We start from the raw sequence: 22981 nt of genomic DNA on the forward strand, positions 1-22981 counted from the left end.
AGGGATTGGGAGGCCCTTGGCCTTCCTACTTATCACACACACACACACACACACACACATACACACACACACACACCCTGGCCATTTGGATATAGCTCATTCTATTTTTCCAAATTGGATGCTTTCTGATAAAGGATGGTTCATGGACTGGAGTCCTTCTAGCTAGGCCTGTCATATAGCTGTAATTAAAAGGCATGAACCAACATACCACATTCATTCGAAGTATCCCTGATGATACCATTTTATTATTGATTTTATTATTTTTGTTATTATAATTTGGCCAACACTATTGCTTGAGCTCAAACTTTAAGGGACTTACTGCTCACTGAACTGGTAAAGCACCCTTTCCTCCTTTTAATTTAAAAACAGCAATTAAAAATGAGCAATTATACTCCCTGATGTGTGGAATCTTAGCTACTCAGGAAGCTGAAATTAGAAAGGTAGTATTTGTAGGCCATCCCAAGCAAAAGCTTCATGAAAATGGTATCTTAGCCAATAAAAGATGGATCTGCTCATATGTGCCTATCTTGTTTGCTACTTGTGATATGTAATTATAAAAATTAGTGTGTAGAAAGGCCCAGACAAGGAAGCAAAACCCTAAGGTGCAAAATCAGTGATACAAAAGGGCATCTGGTATAGAAGGGAAAGGAAGCCTCACAAATTTTTGCCCCTGAATTCAACCTGTGGACCACTAATATTATCTGTGCAACAATACTTTCTTCCAAATATTTAGCAGAAGAATTTGAATGTGGTTTACAGAATGATAGGTAAACAGTCCTTTACCAAGTGATTGCAAAAGCACCTTTGCATATGTCTATATGATGTTGTGAATTTTATATCCTATTCTGTGGAAACCATGAGTCCTGGTTAGAACAAGTAGTTAAAATCTCATGATCTAGGGGCTGGGAGGGTGCCTCAGTGGTAGAGCGTGTGCCTTGCATGCCTGAGGCCCTGGGTTCCATTCCTCAGCACCATATGAACAAAAAGAAAAAAGCCAGAAGTGGCACTGTGGCTCAATTGGTAGAGCGCTAGCCTTGAGCTGAAGAGCTGAGGGACAGCACCTAGGCCCAGAATTCAGGCCCCATGACTAGACCCCCCCCAAAAAAAGAAAAAAAAGATCTTCTGATTTAATGGCACTGGTGCTTCACATTGGGACTCTTAGTTGCTCAAAAGTATGTATCTTTTAAATTGCAGGGGTAGCCTTGACTAATTTAAATGAGCAGACATTTTGTTTTCCTGGTCCTCATGCATGAACTCAGGGCCCAGGTGCTGTGCCTGTGCTGCTTTTGCTGAAGTGTATCATTCTACCACTTGAGCCACAGCAAACCAGGTTTGTCTGTGCATGTGGACCTGAGGAATAGAACCCAGCTCCTCATTCATGCAATGCAAGCACTGTACCACTTCCCTACCTTGCCTGTCCTATAAGCAGACTTTTTATTTTAAAAGAAGAAAGAATAGGTTGGTATGTAGTATCCACCTTCCATGTGCAAGTCCCAAGGTTCAATCCCCCAAGGTGAAAGGAAGAAAGTAGAAAATGGAATGATATGAAGTATACAGTTACAAGAACAAAGAAAAATAGAAGAACAAAGGCAATGAGCAAGCATTTAGGTTTTTGTTTGTTCATGATTGTTTCTTTTTTCTTTTAATTGTTGGCTGTGGGGTTTAAACTCAGGCAGGGCCTGGCATATGTCCTTATCTTTTCACTAAAGGCTACCATGCTACCACTTTCAGCCAGAATGTCACTTCTAGTTTTCTGGCGTTTAATTGGTGATAAGTCACAATGAATTTTCTGCTGATGTGGTGCTGAGGAATGGAATCCAGTGTCTCATATGAGTAAGGCAAGCACTCTACCACTGAGCCACACTCCCAGCCTGCCTCCTTTCTTAAAACAGTGTGGTTGGGGCTGGCAATGTGGGCTAGTGATAAAGTGTTTGCCTAGCATGCATAGAGCACTGGGTTTGATTTCTCAGTACCTAACAAACAACAAAAACTACCAAACACCCCTAGAAGCACTGGTGTTGTAGCTCAAGTGGGAGAGTGGTAGCCTTCTGCATAATGAAATTCAGGAATAGTTCTCATGCCCTGAGTTCAAGCCCCAGGAATGTCAAACAACAACAACAACAACAACAACAAATGAGCAAATGAAAACAAAAAGACCAGTGTCAGCAAGTTTCATTGATAAACACACACACACATACACACACACACACACACACACACACACCCTTTTTTAAACCGTATTCATCTCCTTTACCATGTCTGCTCACCCTCCCTGCTGTAAATGCTACCTACATCCACCGGAGACTTAGTCTATAATTCTGTTGTTTTTGCATTCTTAAAAAAGTTATTGTGAAGGTGACACACACACACACACACACACACACATATATACACACACACACACACACACACACACACATATATATAGGTCAAAGTTACATAAGCCAGGTATGGATTTCATTACTTATTGAACAGTATGCATTTTTGCACAATTCCACCTACTTATTAAACGTAGCCTTTTCCCCCATATATAACAGTAAAGTATACCAATATTAGGTATTGATCTCATTGTCTGGGTGCTGTCCCTGACCATTTTATCTTAAGGCTCTATCACTTGAGCCATCTATCAATTTCTACTTCTGGATTTTTAGGTGATTAATTGTAGATAAGAGTTTCATTGACTTTTCTGAAAGGGCTGGATGAAAGCTCAATCCTCAGATCTCAGGTTTACCACCATGAGACACTTGTGTCCAGCACCTTTAAATATTATTATATGCACTATTTTATTTGTGGTATGTGTTTTTCTTTTCATCATTCACACAGCTTGATTTCGGGGCCTGGGCTCTGTCTTCAGCTCAAGGCTACTGCTCTACTACTGGAGTCACAGCACCACTTCCAGCTTTTTCTGTGTATCTGGTGCTGAGCAACCTAACCCAGAGCCTCATGCATGCAAGGCAAGCACTCTACCACTGAGCCACCTTTCCAGCCCCTTCAGTAGCATTTTCAAAGGAATATATTAGGCCTTACATATTTGTTTGTTGCAGAAGTTCAACAAACCATAGAACCAAAATACTTGAAAAAGTATGGCACCCATAGTAAACATGCAGTCTTTGAAAAAACTGGCATTATCCTATGAACAATGCATTGTAACAACTATTTAGTAGGATTTAAATTGTAATAGGTATCAGAGGTGATTTAGAGTGTATAGAAGATTCCCTGGAGGTTATATAACAGGTGATTTGCACTGTATAGAAAGATGTGTGCAGGTCACATGAAAGCAAACTAAGAAATACACATCAGATGAGACAAATATAATAAATAGTAAAGTAATCACTAAAATGAATCCATATTAATATTGTAATATAAAAATAGTACTGTCTGATTTGAACAGAAGAAAACATACTCAAGAAAATAAGCCAAAAAGACATACATTAATTATCAAGAAATAAAAATAAATCAATATAAATATATCATAAGCAACAATGAATACTGAAAAATACAAATAGTTATAATATGAAAGGAAAAGAACATCAGCACGAATTGTGTTAACACAGATACAGAGTATTGACAATAGCAAGCAAATTATAAATCTGTATAACAAAAGTTCTATGCTGAAAAGTAAAGTCTACAAAGACATGATTAAAAGGCCAAAGAATGATAATTTCTTTAATCTATCATTATGATTGGAGAACTAATACTCCTCTTAATGACTGAATAACTAGACAAACGGTTTGTCTCACAATCTAAAATTTGATTTTTCTATGTTCCTTTTGATGATAGGTCTTGCTATGTAGTGCAGCAAGCTCTTTTTTGTTAAATAAGTTTATTTATTGTGAAAATACCATACAGAGGGGTTACACTTACATGAGCAAGGTAATGAGTACATTTCTTACTAAACATTGTTGCCTCCTCCTTCTTTGATTTTCCCCTACCATCCCAGCCCTTGAGTTGTATACTTCACTTTCATCACCCTCTTTCCCTCACATTCTATGGCTCTGCCACACCTGCCAGAAGATATACATGTGAAAACACCATACATAATTGAAAGCAATTGTTTTTATTTCACAAGTGAAGAAAATGGCTCCCTTTAATATTGAATAAATCACAATGATAACATGCATTTTATACAGATCTATTTTAGTTTCCTTCTGTTTGTTTTACTGTTAGATTATTAGAAACATATTGTTGGATTTTATTGTATTTACAACATAGATTTATTTGTCATACTGATTTCTAGACAATTTGTCTTCATATCTATTCTCAGTGTGTCTGTCTTGGTTAATATGACAGCATAGTGCTTTATAAACAGCATTTAGTAAAGATAATGCCATCCATGTGTGTGTTTCTACTGACCAAGGATACATCGTCACACATGCTATTTAGCATTGACGTTCCAAAGATTAAAGTTTACTACTTAGCAAATGTATGTCAGATTTTGCCATTAGTGATATTTCAAATATGAAAACCATAGTCACTGTATTGTTTATTTTCACAACCAGCTTCTATCTTATAATGTCAGTGAACACAAATAAAGCAAGCAGAACAAGAAGAAAAAGGAAAACTGCAGGAACCACATCAAATGAGGTTAAACCAGAGAAAGATAATAGAATCTGGGAAACTCAAATTATTTTATGTTTAGCAACAATTTTCCTGTATAATGAGTGAGAAAAATGTCAATTTTAAGAGCCATGTCACCAAAAGAAAACTGATCAGTAAGAAAATCTACTTCCCAGATAAACCATTTGAAGAAAATTAAAATTAAGAGAAAAATGGAGGAAAGAGAAGCAGAGAGAATGAAAGAGAAAAAGAGACACAGAGAGAAATAGACAATGAGAGAAGAAAGAGAGAGATAAAACTAGTGAAGCCACATGGTGGTGGCTCATGCCTACAATCCTAGCTAGTCAGGAGGCTGAGATCTGAGCATAGAAGTTCAAAGCCAGCCCAGGCAGGACCATCTGTGAGACTCTTATTTCCAATTAACCACTAGAAAATTGGAAGTGGTGATGTGGCACCAGTGGTAGAGTACTAGCCTTGAGTTGCAGAGTTTAAGTATAGGACCTAGGCCCAGAGTTCCAGAACCACGACTGAAAAAAAAAAAAAGAAAGAAGGGATGGTAAAGGGAAACAAAGGAGGAGGCAACAATGTGTGATAAGAAATGTACTCACTATCTTGACCATGTAATTGTAACCTCTCTGTATGGTATTTTCACAATAAATAAATGTAATGCAAAAGAAAGAAAGCTAAAAACATGAAAAATAGAATGAATTGGGAAAATAGGTAAGAGAACTCCTATGAGAGCACCATAGAGAAAAACAGAGATTTCTATAAATACCATCAAACTCAGCCTAAGTTTCAAGTAAAACAAAGACCACAAAGCAGTCCAAGAGTATTTACAGAGATTAATTGAAGTACTTAAAGCTCACTCAGTCCTGTAGAATATTTGAAGTTATGTTTGACCACACTATTTCAGCAAATCCAGTAAAATTTCATTAGGATAGTTTACTATTCCATATGAGGATGTGATGTCTGAGCAGTTGCTAGCCATCCTTCACCTTCTATGAGAAGTCATCTCCTGGGTGTCACTGAATCACATAACTAGTGGGACAACTTTCTCTCACACTAGAAAATGTAGAAACAAACAAGCATATCTGCACTTAACTTGGAATGTCAGATTTTATAATCTGCTAAATCTCCAAGCCATCTTTAGTTGTTGTTTTTTTTTTTGTCCATTGTGGGGCTTGAACTATGGGTTTGGGTGCTGTCCCTGTGCTCTTCAGCTCAAGGTGAGCGCTCTACAGCTTGAGCCACAGCGCCACTTCCCTTTTTCTAGTGGTTTATTGGATAAAAGAGTCTCACAGACTTTCCTGCTCGGGCTGGCTCCGAACCCTGGTCTTCAGTTCTCACCTCCTGAGTAGCTTGGATTACAGGTGTGAGCTACCCACGCCTGGCTACATCTTTAGCATTTTTAGAAACATGTTCCTGAAGCTGAATCTTTTTTTTTTTTTTCTCTTCATCCATCTTGGACACCCTTAGGTTCATAATGGAATGTCAAACAAAGTGAAAAATAAAAGAATCTCACTAGAGATCCTTTCATGCTTTCTTGCTGTTGACAATGAATAAAGATTCTGGAACCATGTCTATGAACGAAGGCAAATAAGGGAGTCAGAAAAGAACCTGTGTGATTTTCCCCTAGATGTTCCTGTTCAAAACATGATATGTGGGCTGGAAGAGCCTTCCTATGGGAGAAGAATCATTCCTGTCTTAAGAAGAGCATTAAAGTGTCCACTGAAGACATATGCATGGGGGCTGGGAAGGTGGCTCAGTGGTAGAGCACTTGCCTTGCATGCCTGAGGCTCTGGGTTCGATTCCTCAGCACCACATAAGAAAAAAGAAAAAAGCTGCAAGTGGCGCTGTGGCTCAAGTAGTAGAGCGCTAGCCTTGAGCTGAAGAGCTGAGGGACAGTGCCCAGGCCCAGAGTTCAGGCCCCAAGACCAGACCCTCCCCCAAAAAAAGAACAGAAAAAAAAACTAAAGCTCCTACAAAAGATTGTTGAAAAATTGAACCCAAAAAAGGAAAACATGTCACTTGTTCACTAAAAGTAATTATCACTGAAATACACCTAGGGATATGTAAACTATTTTTCTATTAATGTAAAGATATCTTAGGACTCCATTGATTATTTGTACTCTACCTCATTTACATATTCAAATACATGTATATTATGAACAGTATTTTCACACAAATTTATAGAGATAAAATGTATACAACCCATATTTTTGTTTTATAATATTTCTGTAATGGTTGTCATATGGCACATTACCCTTTATGCAAATAATTAGCATACCTTGGTACAATGACTTGCAATTTGAGTTTGAACCTGCTTTGGCCAAAGGTACATCAGTACTGATGATATAAACAGAGATTGAGAAGTCCCTCACTTTCCTAAGCAGTCATATTAAGAATCATGTCCATTCTGCTGGAGATACAGTGCCTAATAAAGATGCAAGATAAAATGCTGGTCAGAGGAGTGATAAAATCCCAGTCAACCATCCCCAGCCAAGGCACCAGTAGATTGAAGTCTTATGTGTTACTAAACAATCTTAACAGAAAATACACCCCAAAATGTACATCCATCAAAATTAAAACCAACAAATTATATCACAATGTGCTTTTGCTTGTACTTATTGGTTGATTACACAGGATATTCTGTTATCGAGTAGTGATGTAGTTTCTATAATTACATAGAATGGTAATTGTTAATATAAAATACATGATCTTTACAGTGACATATACAAAAAGTGAAAATCTATTCTGTATACATCATTGAGTTTGTTTTTGCTCAGAAAGACACTATGAATCCTTTAAAAGCAATATTTGCACATTACTACTGGGTTTTTCTGTCACAAGAATGTTTTCTTACTGTGAAAGGTTTAAAAGAATTTATTATAGACTAAGTGTTCACATTCACAATTCTTAAGATCAGGAGTGTTACAGATTTCAAGGTGGGGGCATTTTCTGTGTGTTTTGAGATTTGGACTGTCGTCATACACCTTAGTGACTGATCATCCTGCCTTGAAAATGTCAAGTTTTCTATTTCATATTATTTCATTAGAATATAATCTGAATTTTAAAAAGAGCACTGTAACTGGGCTATCATGTCTAATAGCTATAATCTTAATTATTCAGAAGGCTGAGATCTGAGGAAAGTTAGTATTATCCTCACCTTTAGTCCTCAGCTCCACCAAGACCTGAGCTCCTCCCAGACCCAGAGTTCCCTCCACACAGCTGGCCACTCCCTCTCTCATCTCAGACTCAGTTGAGCATGTACTTTTTTTTTTTTTTGTCGGTCGTGGGGCTTGAACTCTGGGCCTGGGCGCTGTCCCTCAGCTCTTCAGCTCAAGGCGAGCGCTCTACCACTTGAGCTACAGCGCCACTTCCGGTTTTCTGGTGGTTTATTGGAGATAGGAGTCTCACGGTCTCTCCTGCTCGGGCTGGCTTTGAACCGCGATCCTCAGATCTCAGCCTCCTGAGTAGCTAGGATTACAGGCGTGAGCCACCAGCGCCCGGCGAGCATGTACTTAACTCACTTCCTGCCCCCCAGATCCTGTTGCAACCAGAAGAGGGACAAATGCTTGTGCTCCCTGTCCTGGGAAATATGGTCCTTCTAATAAACCTTATAATAATTTTTCTCCTGTGCCTGCTTGTGGTTCCCTGGGATGGACATGAAGGAACCCTACAAGGATCACAGATTGAAGCCAGGGGGATATGAAAGTCTGAGAGACTCATCTCCAATAAACTACCAAAGTAGTGGGAAGTGCAAATGTGGCTTAAGTGGTAGAACATTATCATGGAACCAAATAATTTCAAGGTCATTTTCAGACCCTGAGTTCAAGAATCAGGACAGGCACACACATATCAAGGGCATTGTATTGTATTCAAATTATGTTTTAACAATTGTTTTTGGTGTACATGTATAGGAAATCTCTCTTATTTTTTTTTTTTGTGGGTATAGGGTCTGAACTCTGAGCCTGGGCACTGTCCCTCTGACCTTCAGCTCAAAGCTAGCACTCTACTACTTGAGCCACAGTACACTGCTGGCTTTTTCTGCTTATGTGGTTCTGAGGAATCAAACCCAGGACTTCATTCACGCAAGGCAAGCACTCTACCACTGAACCACCTGCCCAGCCAGGCTCTCTCATTTTAAGTGATGTAATACAGGCTAATTAAATTAGTGGAGAAATTGTAATTTGTCAAGAACAGACACATTAATTGGAGTATATTGGTGCCAGCAGCATTTTGAAAGTTTCAAAAGCCCTAGAAAGTGCATAGGATGAAAAGAGGATCAATATGTTTATATAAGACATTTTCAAGGAATGTTTACCATTCATTGGCTTCAATTCAAAAAAGCAAGTTCATAAAGTCACATGTGTGCATGCCAGAGTCTCTAGGTTCAGGAGTATAAACGCACAACTCCTGACTCTCCTTGTCTCGAAAATCAGAGGTTTGTGAGCCACTTTCTGGCACCTGGAGGAACAAGTGCTAATGGCAGCACAAACCTATGAGCCCTAAAATATCATCCACCCCAGACTGGAGAAAAATGTGAAGGGCAGACTCTGGCTAGGAGCCTCAGATCACTTCATGTTACAGCTCCCAAGATCCCCTGAAAAAGAGAAGCTGGGCTTCTACCTCTTGGCTCTGACTATGGAGTGCAAAGCTCTACATCAGAGCACTTCCTGCAGCAAGGGAAAAGCAAAGTAACCCAAATATGCAAACTAAAAACACCAACAGTGGGCAAGGAGGGACTGGTGCCTCTTCCCCCCCACCCCTGCCTCCCTGATTTCCCCCTCCCCGACATCCCCTCCCTCCCACACACACTTTCAAAGGCTCTATACCCCCATAGAAACTACAATTCCCAGAATGCATGCACAATTCACCTAGAGGAAGTGGGGTTGTTACAGGGTTTTGATTGGCACAAGGCACTTGGTCCTAAGTGTGCAAGGATGCATGGGGACCTTTCTCTCCCAGCTGCGGAATCTTAGGTGAGTTTCTTCTTGAAAATTCAGTTTACCAACATAAATATTGTGAGACCAATTTAAAAACACAAATGTATAAGGAGCACTGCATAATTTGGCTTTTTAACTCTTAGTTCTTTTAATATAATTGAAGTTATGAAACTACGTAGTTTTTTTTTTCTTTTTTTTTTCTTTTTTTTTCCCTCTACCATCCCCTCCCTCCCTCCCTTCCCTGAGGTTCTTTTTTTTTTTGATTGTGATTAAGTGATTACATAATTTCAAAGTCACAAGTTCATTCTAACTTTCCTGGAGCAAATTGTCTATCACATTCTGTAATATATAACAGTGTTCACATGTTATATACCATATTTGTGATCAGCAGCATGGGGATATTTAGTAGTGGTTCAACCAGATGAGCGGGAGTTCTTTGTTTCTTAAGTCCTGTTAGTTTTGTCGTATCACCTAACATTTTGGATTTAGCATCCACTTATTAGGGAGACCATGTACCGTTTGTCTCTTCGTTCTTGGCTTACCTCGCTCAACATGATTCCTTCTAGAATCTGGGCTTCTACCTCTTGGCTCTGACTATGGTGTGCAAACCTATACTTCAGAGCACTTCCAGCAGCAAGACAAAAGCAAAGTAACCCGAATTTGTAAACTAAAAACACAAACAGTGGACAAGAAGGCATTGGCACCGCTGCTCCCCCCAACCCCCAATCCTCCATCCCCCCCACACTTCCCCCCCCCACATAGAAACTACAATTCCCATAATGCGATGCACAATTCACTTAGAGGAAGTGGGCTTGTTACAGGGTTTTGATTGGCACAAGGCACTTGGTCCTAAGTGTGCAAGCATGCATGGGGACCTTTCTCTCCCAGCTGTGGAATCTTAGGTAAGTTTCTTCTTGAAAATTCAATTTACCAACATAAATATTGTTAGACCAATTAAAAACACAAATGTATAAGGAGCACTGCATAATTTGGCTTTGTAATTCTTAGTTCTTTTAATATAATTGAAGTTATGAAACTACATAGTTTTTATTATTGTTTTTGTTCAAAAAGTACGTTCTGCTGAATGTAAATTATGTCTCTGTTTTTCCTTAAAGTTTTGAATATCTCCCCTCTTATTTTACAAAGGTATTTGCAGCTGGGTGCCAATGGCTCATGCCTGTAATTTTAGGTCTCAGGAACCTGAGATATGAGGATCCCAGTTCAAAGCCAGCCTGGAAAGTTCATAAGCCCTATCTCCAACTAACTACCAAAAAAAAAAAAAATGGAAGTGGCCTTGTGGCTCAAGTGGTAGAGAGCTCACTTTGAGCTAAAAATGCAGGGACAGCGCTCAGGCTGGGTTCAAGCCAGAAGATAGACCAAAAAAAAAAAAAAAAAAAAAAAAAATAAGGTACTTGCAGACAGTAAACTGATTGATTCTGGCACCATCTTCCCCTGCTCTAATATATATACTGGAATAAAATAACAGAATTTAAAGACAGATATACTTTATAATCTTTGAATTAAATTGATTTGTCAAATTCTACTCATTACTTTCCCCAAAACTCCCAAATTACATCTATGAAATTTTAAGGAGTTTTTGGTTATTTGTGTCTGAAATTTGTCTTTCCTTAAAAAGTTTTTCCCCCCTTTTGTTGTTGGTCCTGTGGCTTGAACTCAGAGCTTAGGCACTGTCTGTGAGCATTTGCTGTGATGTACTTGCCTTTCTTTTATTAATTGCTTCAGGGACTAGTGAAAACTTTCCTCCCAAGGCTTTCTTAGAAAATGGTACTCCTCCTCCAAGACTCTTCAAAAAAAAATGGTTGTCTAGATAGATCAGGATGAATGTGGGAGGAGGTAGAGTTCAAGGCAGGTCCATGTTCATGTGAAGTTTGATTACTTGCTCCAAACCAGTCTGTTTGTACTTTTCTGTTTTGCATATCCTATTTTGTTTTGATTTTCTACCTCTTCTCGAAACCTAGAAGCTCCTGTCAGCAACTCTAGGCCACATATCCAGGGGTCTTCAGACTTGTCTTCCCAGACTGTATCCATTACACTATGGAATAAATCTTTTGCCTTCCTTCCTCATATCAGACATTCTAAGCTTGTCTCTTAAGGGTTTGTTGTGATTGTTAATGATCCTTTCCCCACATCATGATTTGGAAGGATTGTGTTGGAAATTTTCATGCTTGATATTCATTCCTCCAGTGTAAGGGTTTTCCATCCCTCTTTTAGTGGATCTGAGCTTTTCCTTATGAAAATGGAGATCGTGAGGCACTTTTGGATGTATAGACGGCAACATTGGAGCACCTATAAAATATGAAGGAAAAATAATTCTTTATTTCTGTAAAAGTTAAAAGTAAGTTACTGAGAAGCAAGACATAAGGATCAGGTAAAAATTGGTGCTTCCTGGACTAGCTGTGTCCCATAGTTGTCATTGTTCTTGGTTACATTTTTCAAACATTTATTTCTAAGTGTTATGTTTATTATACTAGTTTAAATAGAATTTACTTCCTACATTATTTTTGAATTGTTCATTTCTCACAGATGTAAGTCTCTTTATTATACAAATATTATATCCTCTTATTTCATTGATCACAGTTATTGACTATTGCAGATCCTGAGGTAGGAGGTACAAGTGTGGTAAGGTATTCAGGGATAGATAATGGGTGTGACTTCCTTTGGAAAAAAAGGTGAACCAATGGAAAAAGATGGAGCTTATGCATAACACTTGTAGAATTCCTTTGGCAGGAGATGTGGTGCATCCCTCTTGGGTTCCACTATGCCCAGTGATTCCCATGGTTGTGATAATTCATAGCCCTGGATGGCCTGTGTATTTCACACCTTATCCACAATTCTGGTGGTAGGAGTCTCCCAGTATGTAAGGCAGGACTGGTCTCAGAGGAGTGATGTGATCAGTGGTAGCTTGCTGGCTCTGATGTTTGTCAGTTTGTGTGGACAAGCTCACCCTGACATCTTGAGCCTGGCTGCTGCCATGAGGCCTATTTGAACTAATGCCTCTCATCATCCCATACCTCTGTTTCAGAGACCTGTCCTGTTACATGGTTTGGTTTCATTTACTGTGCAAGCTTGGGTTATATATCCATACATGCTAGTAGTTGGGTTGGGCATGGTTTTCAAGGGTGGGGTGGTGTTTCCTGCCTCTTGCAGGAACAATTGTGTTCTCACTAACTTCATGAGTAATCCTAGCTTACTATGCAATCCCCATAACTTACATTGCATGTTCAGTTGGTAGAACCATGGTATAATAAGATTGGGTCTCTGTTTGCTATTGAGGTTCAGAGGACTCTTAGCCATTGCTGCAGATTTTGGAGAATATTTTTTGCCCTCATTATTGCTACCATGACACTCTTTGCTACTTACCTCTCTACCCTTTTCTCCAGTCTGGGGTTTGATAATTTGCTTGAGGTTCAGGAGTTTTTGCTGTCATTAGCTTCTGGGCCTTCAGATCAAGAACCTGGTCCCAAATGTCTGAGGGCAAGCTGGGTGATTGTCCAGACCAGGAGAGCCCAAGAGCCATGCATTTGTACTCCAAGACTAAGGGATTCTTCTATTAACCCATGTGACTTTATTTGCTTTGCCCCAGGTATAAGAGGAGTAGAGGAAGAATTCTATTGAAATTGTGACAAATATGCCTGCCTTGAGTCCTCTTACATTGCACTTGTATTTGGGGCTTCTGTGTTGTTTCTCCTAGGGATAAGTTAATCTGTTTGCCTTGAGTTTTTAATCTCTTGGCTTGAGTTCACAAGCGTTTTTACATGACCCTGTTTCTAGAGACAGTTGTGCATGGGATATTGGAGTAGTGAGTGCTGGTCCTGTATTTTTAGGAATGAAGCCTAGCAATGTTTGAAGCAGAGCACCCTATGAATAGGAATCTCCATCCTAAATGGACAGACCTTGTCAATTCTGAGAAGCCCTAAAGGGAAGAAGCAGAAAAGCACAGGAAGAGGAAGATGTTGCTAGCTTCCTTTGCCTTATGCAAATATTGTTGCTACTTCCCTGAGCACCAAATTCACCTGGTACTCTTTCCTACACCACTCTCAATCACTTTGTGTTGTTGCAAGATTTAAACTAATTTCCAGGAATCGTGATGCACTGGATTGAGGAATAAGCCAGTGCATAGTTATCAGAGGGCACCTGAGGCTGTGGTTTGTCATGGTGGGGTAATTGTTATGACTGAAAGTATCTATTCATGTAGTAATCCCTAATCCTCTTCTTGATAGTTTATTCAGCCTGTTACCACTATGATTTTTAGTATGTCATCATGCAAACTCATGTTAAATGTCCCATCTAAGGATTTGCTAATGCTAGCTCTTATTGGTTGGTTGTGCCTGGTAGTACAGAAAATATTGCTCAGGGACATTTGACCTTAAAAGAAAAATCACCGAAGAAAACTTGAGGTAATATGTCTTACTCAAGGTTGTATGCTTTGTAGGTGATGCTTATCTTCAGGTGTGTCACTCCTATATGAAGTATTTTATGTTGTATCTTTAGGATGGTCAGGGTTCTTTCCAAGACTGTTTAGGGAAATGAACATTAGGGACTCTTCAAACCTGAGTTTACCTCATCTTTACTCATGTCCCTTTGGCCAAAGCATGTTAAATGGTTATTGCAAGTCATTGCATAGGTGTGCAATGGGTACAGTGAAATGTGCCATTTGACAACCGTTGTTGAAATATTATAACACAAGAAATATATTCTGTATACATTTTTTCTCTAACTTTGGGTGAAAACTACTGAGTTACATCATACATGCTTTCCCTGGTGTTTAAATATGTAAATGATTGATGTAGAACACAATTTCCATTGGATTCCTAGGATACCTTAGCATTAAAAAAAGCAGTTCCTACAACCCGAAGTATATTCAGTAATAAATACTTTTCATGGAAATGTGATATGTTTTTGCTTTCAAGTATTCAATAATATTTGTGGAAACATTCATTTTTTCAAATTTAATGTGTACATAAACATAGAAATTAGTTGGTTTAATAATATCTATCTACCAGGAAATGGACTGGATTTGTGTTTCTTGTAGACTTTAATGCTTTGTCTGAGATATTAAAGATTCATTTAAGACAGCTTTATGGTTTTGCAGCCCATGTATTATGTTTGCAAGAGAAAATTCTGGACCCAAAATCTCACAGATTCATTTCTGAATACGTCATTTGCCTTATATCCCAGCCATGCTTCCAGAGTCTTCTGTCCATTGTCAGCAGCAAGACAGAATGAATGGATCTCTGGTGAGTTTTTTATTTTATTATTTCTCATTTGTTTTCCATTCCATTATATGAACCTAAAGATGTGCAAGAATTAAAAATACTACAAACCACACAGATTTAGCCTCAAGAACATATCAGATTAAGGTTGCTTGTAGGTTTAGCAGATTAAATGGTTATATTTTTTCTAAGTTGAATTCAGATTGGCTTCAGAATGTCTAGGTTTCATCTTGTCATAACATGTAGTCATACCTGTTATGTGATGTAGTGACACCGAGCAGGTTACATGTCCTGGAAGGTGAAGGGTAGATTGCAACCAGATCTCATCCTCATGAGTAACATTCAACTATCTCAATGAAATTTTCCTGGAATTGCTGAAATAGTGTGGTCAAACGCACCTTCGTGTGTTCTTAAGGAATGATTAACGTATATGTACTTAAATTACTCTCCATATATACTTCTTGGACTACTTCATGGTCTTGGTCTTACTTGAAGCTGAGGCTATATTTGTTGCTAAACTTTATGGTCTTTTTACAAAATCTTGTTTGTTTTCTAATGTATCCTCACAAGATTCCTTTCCTCTATAATCTCTCTCTACTTTTGGTTTTCTACTCACTTTTGTTGGTTATTTTTGTTTCTATCTCTTTGTATGTATCTTTGAATCATTTTTTCTTACTTTCTCCTTCTGTCTTTCCTCCATATGTCTCTCAGTTTTTTCTTTTCTTCAATGATCTATCTGGGAACTAGTTTTTCTTAGTGATCAGCTTTATGTTGCTGACATGGCTCTTAGGATTGACATTTTTCTTACCCACTGTATAGGAAAATTGTTGCCTAGAGAGTTCTACAGGATTCCAGAAACAAAGAAAATTAGAGAAGCACAAAAACATAAACAGATAGACTTAGGGGAAACCAGGGTTCTGAAGCCTCTCTGGCACTTGGTCTCTGGTTGCCAGCAAGCAAGCATAGTTCCTTGAGTTCACACAGGGAAGATTACCATTGATAACATGCAAAATCAAAGTATCTATATTAATATTACAATCTGAGCCACAACAGGTTGTGAGGCAAACATGTTTCCTTATTCTCCTGAGACAGAAGACTCTTGCCCAGAGAAAATGCAGACATGAAGTTCACCTTACCTAGCCTTCAAGGTGAACAGCAGCTCAGTTTCAGATGCTATCTTTCCAACAGTAAGGTAAAGGCCTGCACTCCAGTCTCTTAACCATCTCCAGAATTCTCTTTTAAGCCTTCTGCAGCCAGCTCTCAGTGCTCTTAATGCTGTCAGGCTGGAATTCCAACCTCTCAAACCTTTTTCCCCCTTCAGCTCAACTTCAGAGTTCCATACAGAAAAGGACGTGCTTCATCCAATTGTAAACTACAAGAAAATTTGATTTCACCTGATTCTGTTATCTTTGCTTTAACTTCATTTGTCATGGTACTCAGTTTGGTTTTTCCATACCACTACTTTTAAATATTTTCATTCACTGCCAGTATGAGATAGGTAGTTTTGATTAAAAAAAAATTAATACAGTGATGAGGATTTCTCTATTAGCAATAACATTTGTTGCAAAATCTCACAGAAGTTTGCTCAGGAATTGATTTTGATCTCTGAGGAATTTCACTATTAACTAATAAAAGTGGAAATATATCTTTAGGGATCTACTGGAGAAATGACTCAGGAATATTTAACACATTTGAGCATTTGGTCATATGTATCATTTTTGTCACCTTGAGTGTTCCTTGAGTCTCTATCAATTTGCCTCCACCTTCCATGAAGGTCTATTACAATGAAAATCTTCTCAAGGAACATTTTATTCCCCTCCCACCTATATTTTGTATTGTAGAATGTAGAGAAAGTTTACAAAACTTCATGGTAGCAGTTCTTATTTACATAGGAAGGAAATATCAGGATGTCTATGACCACATTTCAATATTTAGTATTTAAACCAAACATGGTTAACCTAGGATATTTTTATGTGGGAACTAAATCAAATCTTATAAGGGCCCAATAAATCATTAGCTACTTTCTGGAGTACTGTTACTGTTTTTTGAGCATTCATGTGGACACTGCTTTTCTTTGATCTAGTAATGTTCTATGTTCTGTATACCATGTGATATCCTGAATGTGTTCTGCTTGCTTATGAGAGTACTTGTTAATAGAAGGTCCAAATAGAATTTATGGTGAAGCAGTAAATGTAAATGCAGAGAAAATATTTGTTTAATTCATTGTTACCCTTATATGTACTAAAATTTTATCAAAAATAATAATATAATTTTTAGACACCACCTTAGACTTAATGTCATCCTGCCACATTATTATCTCCTTAGAATTTTTATCTTGTCTCTATTGCTAGCAGCAGAAATGTATTTGCATTCATTAGGGAATCTGTAACTTTTTATTGGTCTTGGGGCTTGAATTCTGGGCCTGGTTATTGTCCCTCGGCTCTTCAGGTCAAGGTGAGTGCTCTACTACCACTTGAGTCACAGTGCTACTTTCAGTTTTCTGGTGGTTTACTGGAGATAAGTGTCTCATGGACTTTCCTGCCTGGGCTGGCCTTGAACCTTGATCCTTAGACCTCAGCCTCCTCAATAGCTAGGAGTACAGGCATAAGCTACCAGTGCCCTGCAAATCTGTGTATTTTAATGACCAGGTTTACGTATTGTCAAATATTTCTAATTTGCTATTTAATTTTCCCTGTGAAAAAATAACATAGCCAGCTGCAATCATTTTATGTAAGACAAAAGCATACTTGCAGCATAATGAAATTCCAGATTGGAATTCTCATGACCCAGGTCTAATTTCTTGATGGAAATGTGCCATTACAGAAGCTGATATCATTTGATGATGTGGCTGTGGACTTCACCTGGAAGGAGTGGCAGGATCTGGATCCTGGTCAGAGGACCCTTCATAGAGAAGTGATGCTGGAGACTTATAACCACCTAATGTCATTGGGTGAGCAAAGGTCACTTTTATTTGGAAAGTGCTTTTATTTTAGTAGACATTTGACTATGTTATTTAGGTACAAGATTCCAGTCCATTCCCAGGTAAAGAACTGCTAGTATAAAATCCAGGCAAATTCAGGTCTGGGAGCTTGATGTTGTTTGCCTTTCACACTACTGCTTGAGCCACAACTCCATTTTGGATTTTGTTTTGGGGTATATTCTGTGTTTCTGTGCCCAGGTTGGTTTCAAGCCTGCCTCTTCTGATCTTACCTCCTAAATGTAGTGTTACAAGTGTAAGCCTTTGGACCATTACATTTTGTTAAAAAAAAAAAAAAAGATTCCAGTCCAATGCAAGTGTCATTTCTTTCTAAGGGAAACTTCAACTTCATTATATGTAACTCAAGAGCTAATTTTATTCTCATTCGTTAAGAAGGCAAATTAGTAGTTGGACAAAAGTTCTAAACTATGATCCACTAACAGGAAACTGACTTCCCAGACTTGGGGTGATTATGATAGGTGGATCTACAGTCTAGATAGAATATACATTACTACTGTCAGTATGATCTGGAAATCAGTAGGTGAAAGTGTGAAAGTGTGTATTTGTAAGCCAAACCTGACATAGGTTGCATTGCTTCAAGCTTGGAATCCTAGATACTCTGTAGGCTGAAATCTGAAGATTTTGGTTTGAAGCAAGCAACTGTAGAAAAATGAACACGAGACTCTTATCTCCAATTAACCATTCAAAAACTAGAAATGTATCCAAGACACAAACTAGTAGAATGCTAGATTTGAGCAAAAGTGCTGAGTTCAAGCCACACATTGGCAAAATAAACCCAAAGCTGAGGGAAAGTACACCATGGAGATGTTAAGAATTGAGACACCATGGGTTGGGAAGGTGGCTCAGTGGTAGAGCCCTTGCCTTGCATGCTTGTGGCCCTGTGTTCGATTCCTCAGCATGAAAAAAAGCAGAAAAAAAAGCCCGAATTGGTGTTGTGGCTCAAGTGGTAGAGTGCTAGCCTTGAGCTTAGGAGCTGTGATACAGCTCCCAGGCTCAGAGTTCAGGCCCCACAACCGATCCTACCTTTCCAAAAATAAAACAATTGAGATACCAGATTTAGGAGCAACCCAGTGAACAGGATGTCTGCAACATTACATTAATGATGACCCAGCAAGAGCAATAGTTCTCCACTATTTCTTATTCACAGGGCACTGTGTTCCTAAACCTATATTGATTGTGAAGCTGGAGCAAGGTGCAGAACCATGGATGAGAGAAGGCTCAGAAGAGAATTTCACAGGTGAGTTAAAGCATCTTGAATAGTAATGTTGGGTCCAGAGCCCAGTGGGTCTGTTTATCTTGAGCTGTACAGAGCAATGGTATTCCTAGTGCCCTGGAGTCATATGTGGCAGAGAACTAGATGATCCTTTGTCTCAAGGGATTGTCAATCCAGAATTCTCGTGGAGACAAACTGAATTTGATGTTCCAGTGTAGTTAATGTTAGCAATTCTTTTTGTCTGTAGAGTGCCACGCCGACTCCAGTGGAGTCTGCTTAGCATGGGAAACCATCTATCAGACCAAGATACGGGCTTCAGAGACCTATCTCTGAGTTTTGGGACTTCACTGAAGTCTACCTCAGAGAATGGGGCTTTACAGAAACCTATCTCCAAGTTTTGGGACTTCACTGAAGTCTACCTCGGAGAATAGGGCTTCTAAAAGGCCTACTCCTGGAAAAAGGCTGGCAAGCCCCTGGGAAAGATGTGTTTCTGCCTTTCTTTTCCTCACTGTATAAGAGTGCCTATTAATCTTTTACTGTTTCTGCTGCTCATTGTGCTTACTCTTTGTCAATGTTCCCTTATTCAAAGCTCTTTCTTAAGAGTGTTGACGACTCCAATATCTGATGAATGTCTCAAAAATATGACTAACTCACCAGAGTTAAGTGCTACCCTGCAACCCCTCTTATGAAGGCTAGTAGACAAGTTATAAGCAAATATAAAAGTATTGGGGGTTTCACAAAGTCACTCCAGCAGAAGGAATTGTAAGAAATTTACAAGAAGCTGTAGGCGCGGCTAGAACAGAAGGAATGTATGGCAATTGCTGAGATAACTACTTAGGAGAAAGAACTTCCTGGTACTCTCATTTACTGAGACTTGCTAGATCTAGGCCTCCGTGACCTTACTATTAAAGAAGGAACAGGAAAAATCTTATGGGATAATTAAGGCCTCTATAGAAATAAGGTAATGGTTAGTTGGTGACAAACGTCGAAACCCATTATATTTCTTAGAGATAAGCCGGAAACAAGTGCCTTTCAGGCCACCAGCTGGTGACCACCTAAGAATGAAGCCCTGCAGCAAGATTGTGTAAACTTTTGCCCTTTCAGGCGACCAGCTGGTGACCATCCAAGAACGAAGCCTTGCAGCAAGATTGTGTAACCTTTTGCCCCTTTCTTATGAAGACTTCTGTTATAAAAGTTTGTTATCCTCTGCATTAAATCGCACTCAGCACTCAGCATCCACTCCTAATGTGTGTGAGTTGTCTGTTTGCCATCTCCCCATCCTATTCCAGGTTCCTCCCCTAGGTATCCTCCGTCGTCCCGACAGAACCCGGTCCGCAGCAGTAGAGAAGTCATTCATAGAGAGAAAAAGACAATAAGAAATATAGTAAGGAGATCTCATTTTATTTTAAACTAGTATTTTGCAGGTAGGAGGAAAATAGGATCAGGACAATTTCTTATCTGTGGTGCTGGGCATAGAGGGAGATTCAGAATGGAAGCATTAAGAGTATGGAGATGAATAATTTGAGTAAATATTTCCTTAAGAAAAATATAAAAATCTGAAATACAGAAAAACATTATTTTCCATTGTAAAATGTCAGTACTACTTTCTTAATTACTACATTGCAGAGAAATATATATATTCTGCATAAAGCAATGCTTTGATATTTGAAAATATTGTAACAGAATGTGAGGAAATATCTTTACATTAAGGAATTTATGGATCTCATTTATGTTTTTGTTTATTTTTCTATTATTCACTTTAGATGTCCCAGAAATGGAGGATGTGATTAGCACCTGCCAGGAACGTCACAATAAATATCTCTCTGAAGTAGCAGTCATGAATTGTAACCCAGGGGAGGAAAAAGTGAGACTTATAAGAAGTTTTCATTTGAGCTCCATACAGAAGTCAGAACTGATTAAGAATAATGGGAACTCCTTAGGGATGAGGATAGAAAAGGTCACTGGCTGTCAGAGCATGGGTGTTTTCAGTGAACCTGGTAAGATGTGTGCTGCATATAGTCCTCATGTGTCTTCTGTAGTTGACGAACGAAAACAGTGTGAAAAGTCTTTCACTGAGAAGAAACACCCAGTTGTCCCTCAGAGGACACACACAGGAGAGAAACCTTATGAATGTAACATGTGTCAAAAGTCTTTCACCCAGAAATCAAAGCTTACTGTCCACCAGAGAACACACACAAAAGAGAAACCTTTTGAATGTAACATTTGTGGAAAATCTTTCATATGCAAGGCATATCTTACTAGACACCAGAGAACACACACAGGAGAGAAACCTTATGAATGTAACATGTGTGGAAAGTCTTTCACCTGGAAGACACACCTTACTGTCCACCAGAGAATACACACAAAAGAAAAACCTTTTGAATGTAACATTTGTGGAAAGTCTTTCTCCTGGAAGGCATATCTTACTCTCCACCAGAGAACACACACAGGAGAGAAACTTTATGAATGTAACAAGTGTGGAAAGTCTTTCACTCAGAAATCAAAGCTTACTCGCCACCAGAGAACACACACAAGAGAGAAACCTTATGAATGTAACATGTGTCAAAAGTCTTTCACTGAGAAATCAAAGCTTACTCGCCACCAGAGAACACACACAAAAGAGAAACCTTTTGAATGTAACATTTGTGGAATGTCTTTCTCCTGCAAGGAATATCTTATTCTGCACCAGAGAACACACACAGGAGAGAAACCTTATGAATGTAAGATGTGTGGAAAGTCTTTCACCCAGAAATCAATGCTTACTCGCCACCAGAGAACACATACTAGAGAGAAACCTTATGAATGTAACATGTGTCGAAAGTCTTTCACTGAGAAATCAAAGCTTACTCGCCACCAGAGAACACACACAAAAGAGAAACCTTTTGAATGTAACATTTGTGGAAAGTCTTTCTCCTGCAAGGAATATCTTCCTCTGCACCAGAGAACACACACAGGAGAGAAACCTTATGAATGTAAGATGTGTGGAAAGTCTTTCACCCAGAAATCAATGCTTACTCGCCACCAGAGAACACATACTAAAGAAAAACCTTATGAATTTAACTTGTGTTGAAAGTCTTTCACCCATAAAAGAAACCTTACTGTGCACCAGAAAACACACACATTAGAGAGACCTTATTAATGTAACATGTGTGGAAAGTCCTTGTCTTGGAAGTCAAGCATCAATGTCCATCAGATAATACACACAGGAAAGAAAACTTATGAATGTAACATGTGTGGAATGACTTTCACCTGGAAGTCAAACCTCACTGTCCATCAGAAAACACACAGGAAAGAAACCTTACAAATGTCATATTTGCAGAAAGATTTTCAGCCAGAAGCTCCAACTTACTATCCACCAGACAGCACACACAGGAGAGAAATTTTATGAATGTAAGCTATGTGGAAAGTCTTTCATCCAGAACATACACCTTTCTGTCCATCAGAAAAAAACCCACCAGAGAGAAATGTTATATATGTAGCAGGCATGGAAATTCTTTCACCTGAAAGGCACAACTTAACATCCATCACAGAACACAAGGAGAGAAACCTTATGAATGCGACCAATGTGGAAAGACCTGGAGGTCACAGCTTAACACATGTAAGTTCACTCACACAAATGAAATAACTTAGGATTGTACCAAATGGGAAAGTCTTTGATCTGTAAGAAAATTGAAATTGCAATACAGAACCAATACAGGATAGAGACCTTATGATATTGCAGATGTGGAGTCCTCGAACTACAAGACACAGCTCAGGGTTCATTACAGAACACACAAAACACACACAAACACACACACACACACCCTCACACACAAAGAGGAGAAAAAGCATATGTAGAAAAAATGGAAAACTTTTCTAGAAAAAGTAATAACAATAATAAGGTCTTTCTTGGAGGGGTAACAATGCTCGATAGAAAATGTATTAATGACCTAACTCATATAATGGTATAACCAATCGATACAGTAGCTTTACAATAAAATATATATTTAAAAAATATGATAGATTAATAAAGACTAGAATCTCTGCATTTTGT

General features: G+C 38.7%; 1 protein-coding gene across 1 annotated transcript; it reads left to right on the forward strand.

Moving 5' to 3' along the window:
• The first annotated feature begins 20890 nt into the window (after window positions 1–20890).
• On the forward strand, window positions 20891–22018 carry LOC122123295 (zinc finger protein OZF-like). The gene has a single exon (XM_042697653.1). It carries the CDS (start codon window positions 20891–20893, stop codon window positions 22016–22018), a length of 1128 nt encoding a protein of 375 aa, XP_042553587.1.
• Window positions 22019–22981: the final 963 nt, after the last annotated feature.

The sequence above is a fragment of the Dipodomys spectabilis genome, unplaced genomic scaffold, assembly GCF_019054845.1.
Source record: "Dipodomys spectabilis isolate Male_0828 unplaced genomic scaffold, ASM1905484v1 ptg000227l, whole genome shotgun sequence".
Classification (NCBI taxonomy): domain Eukaryota; kingdom Metazoa; phylum Chordata; class Mammalia; order Rodentia; family Heteromyidae; genus Dipodomys; species Dipodomys spectabilis.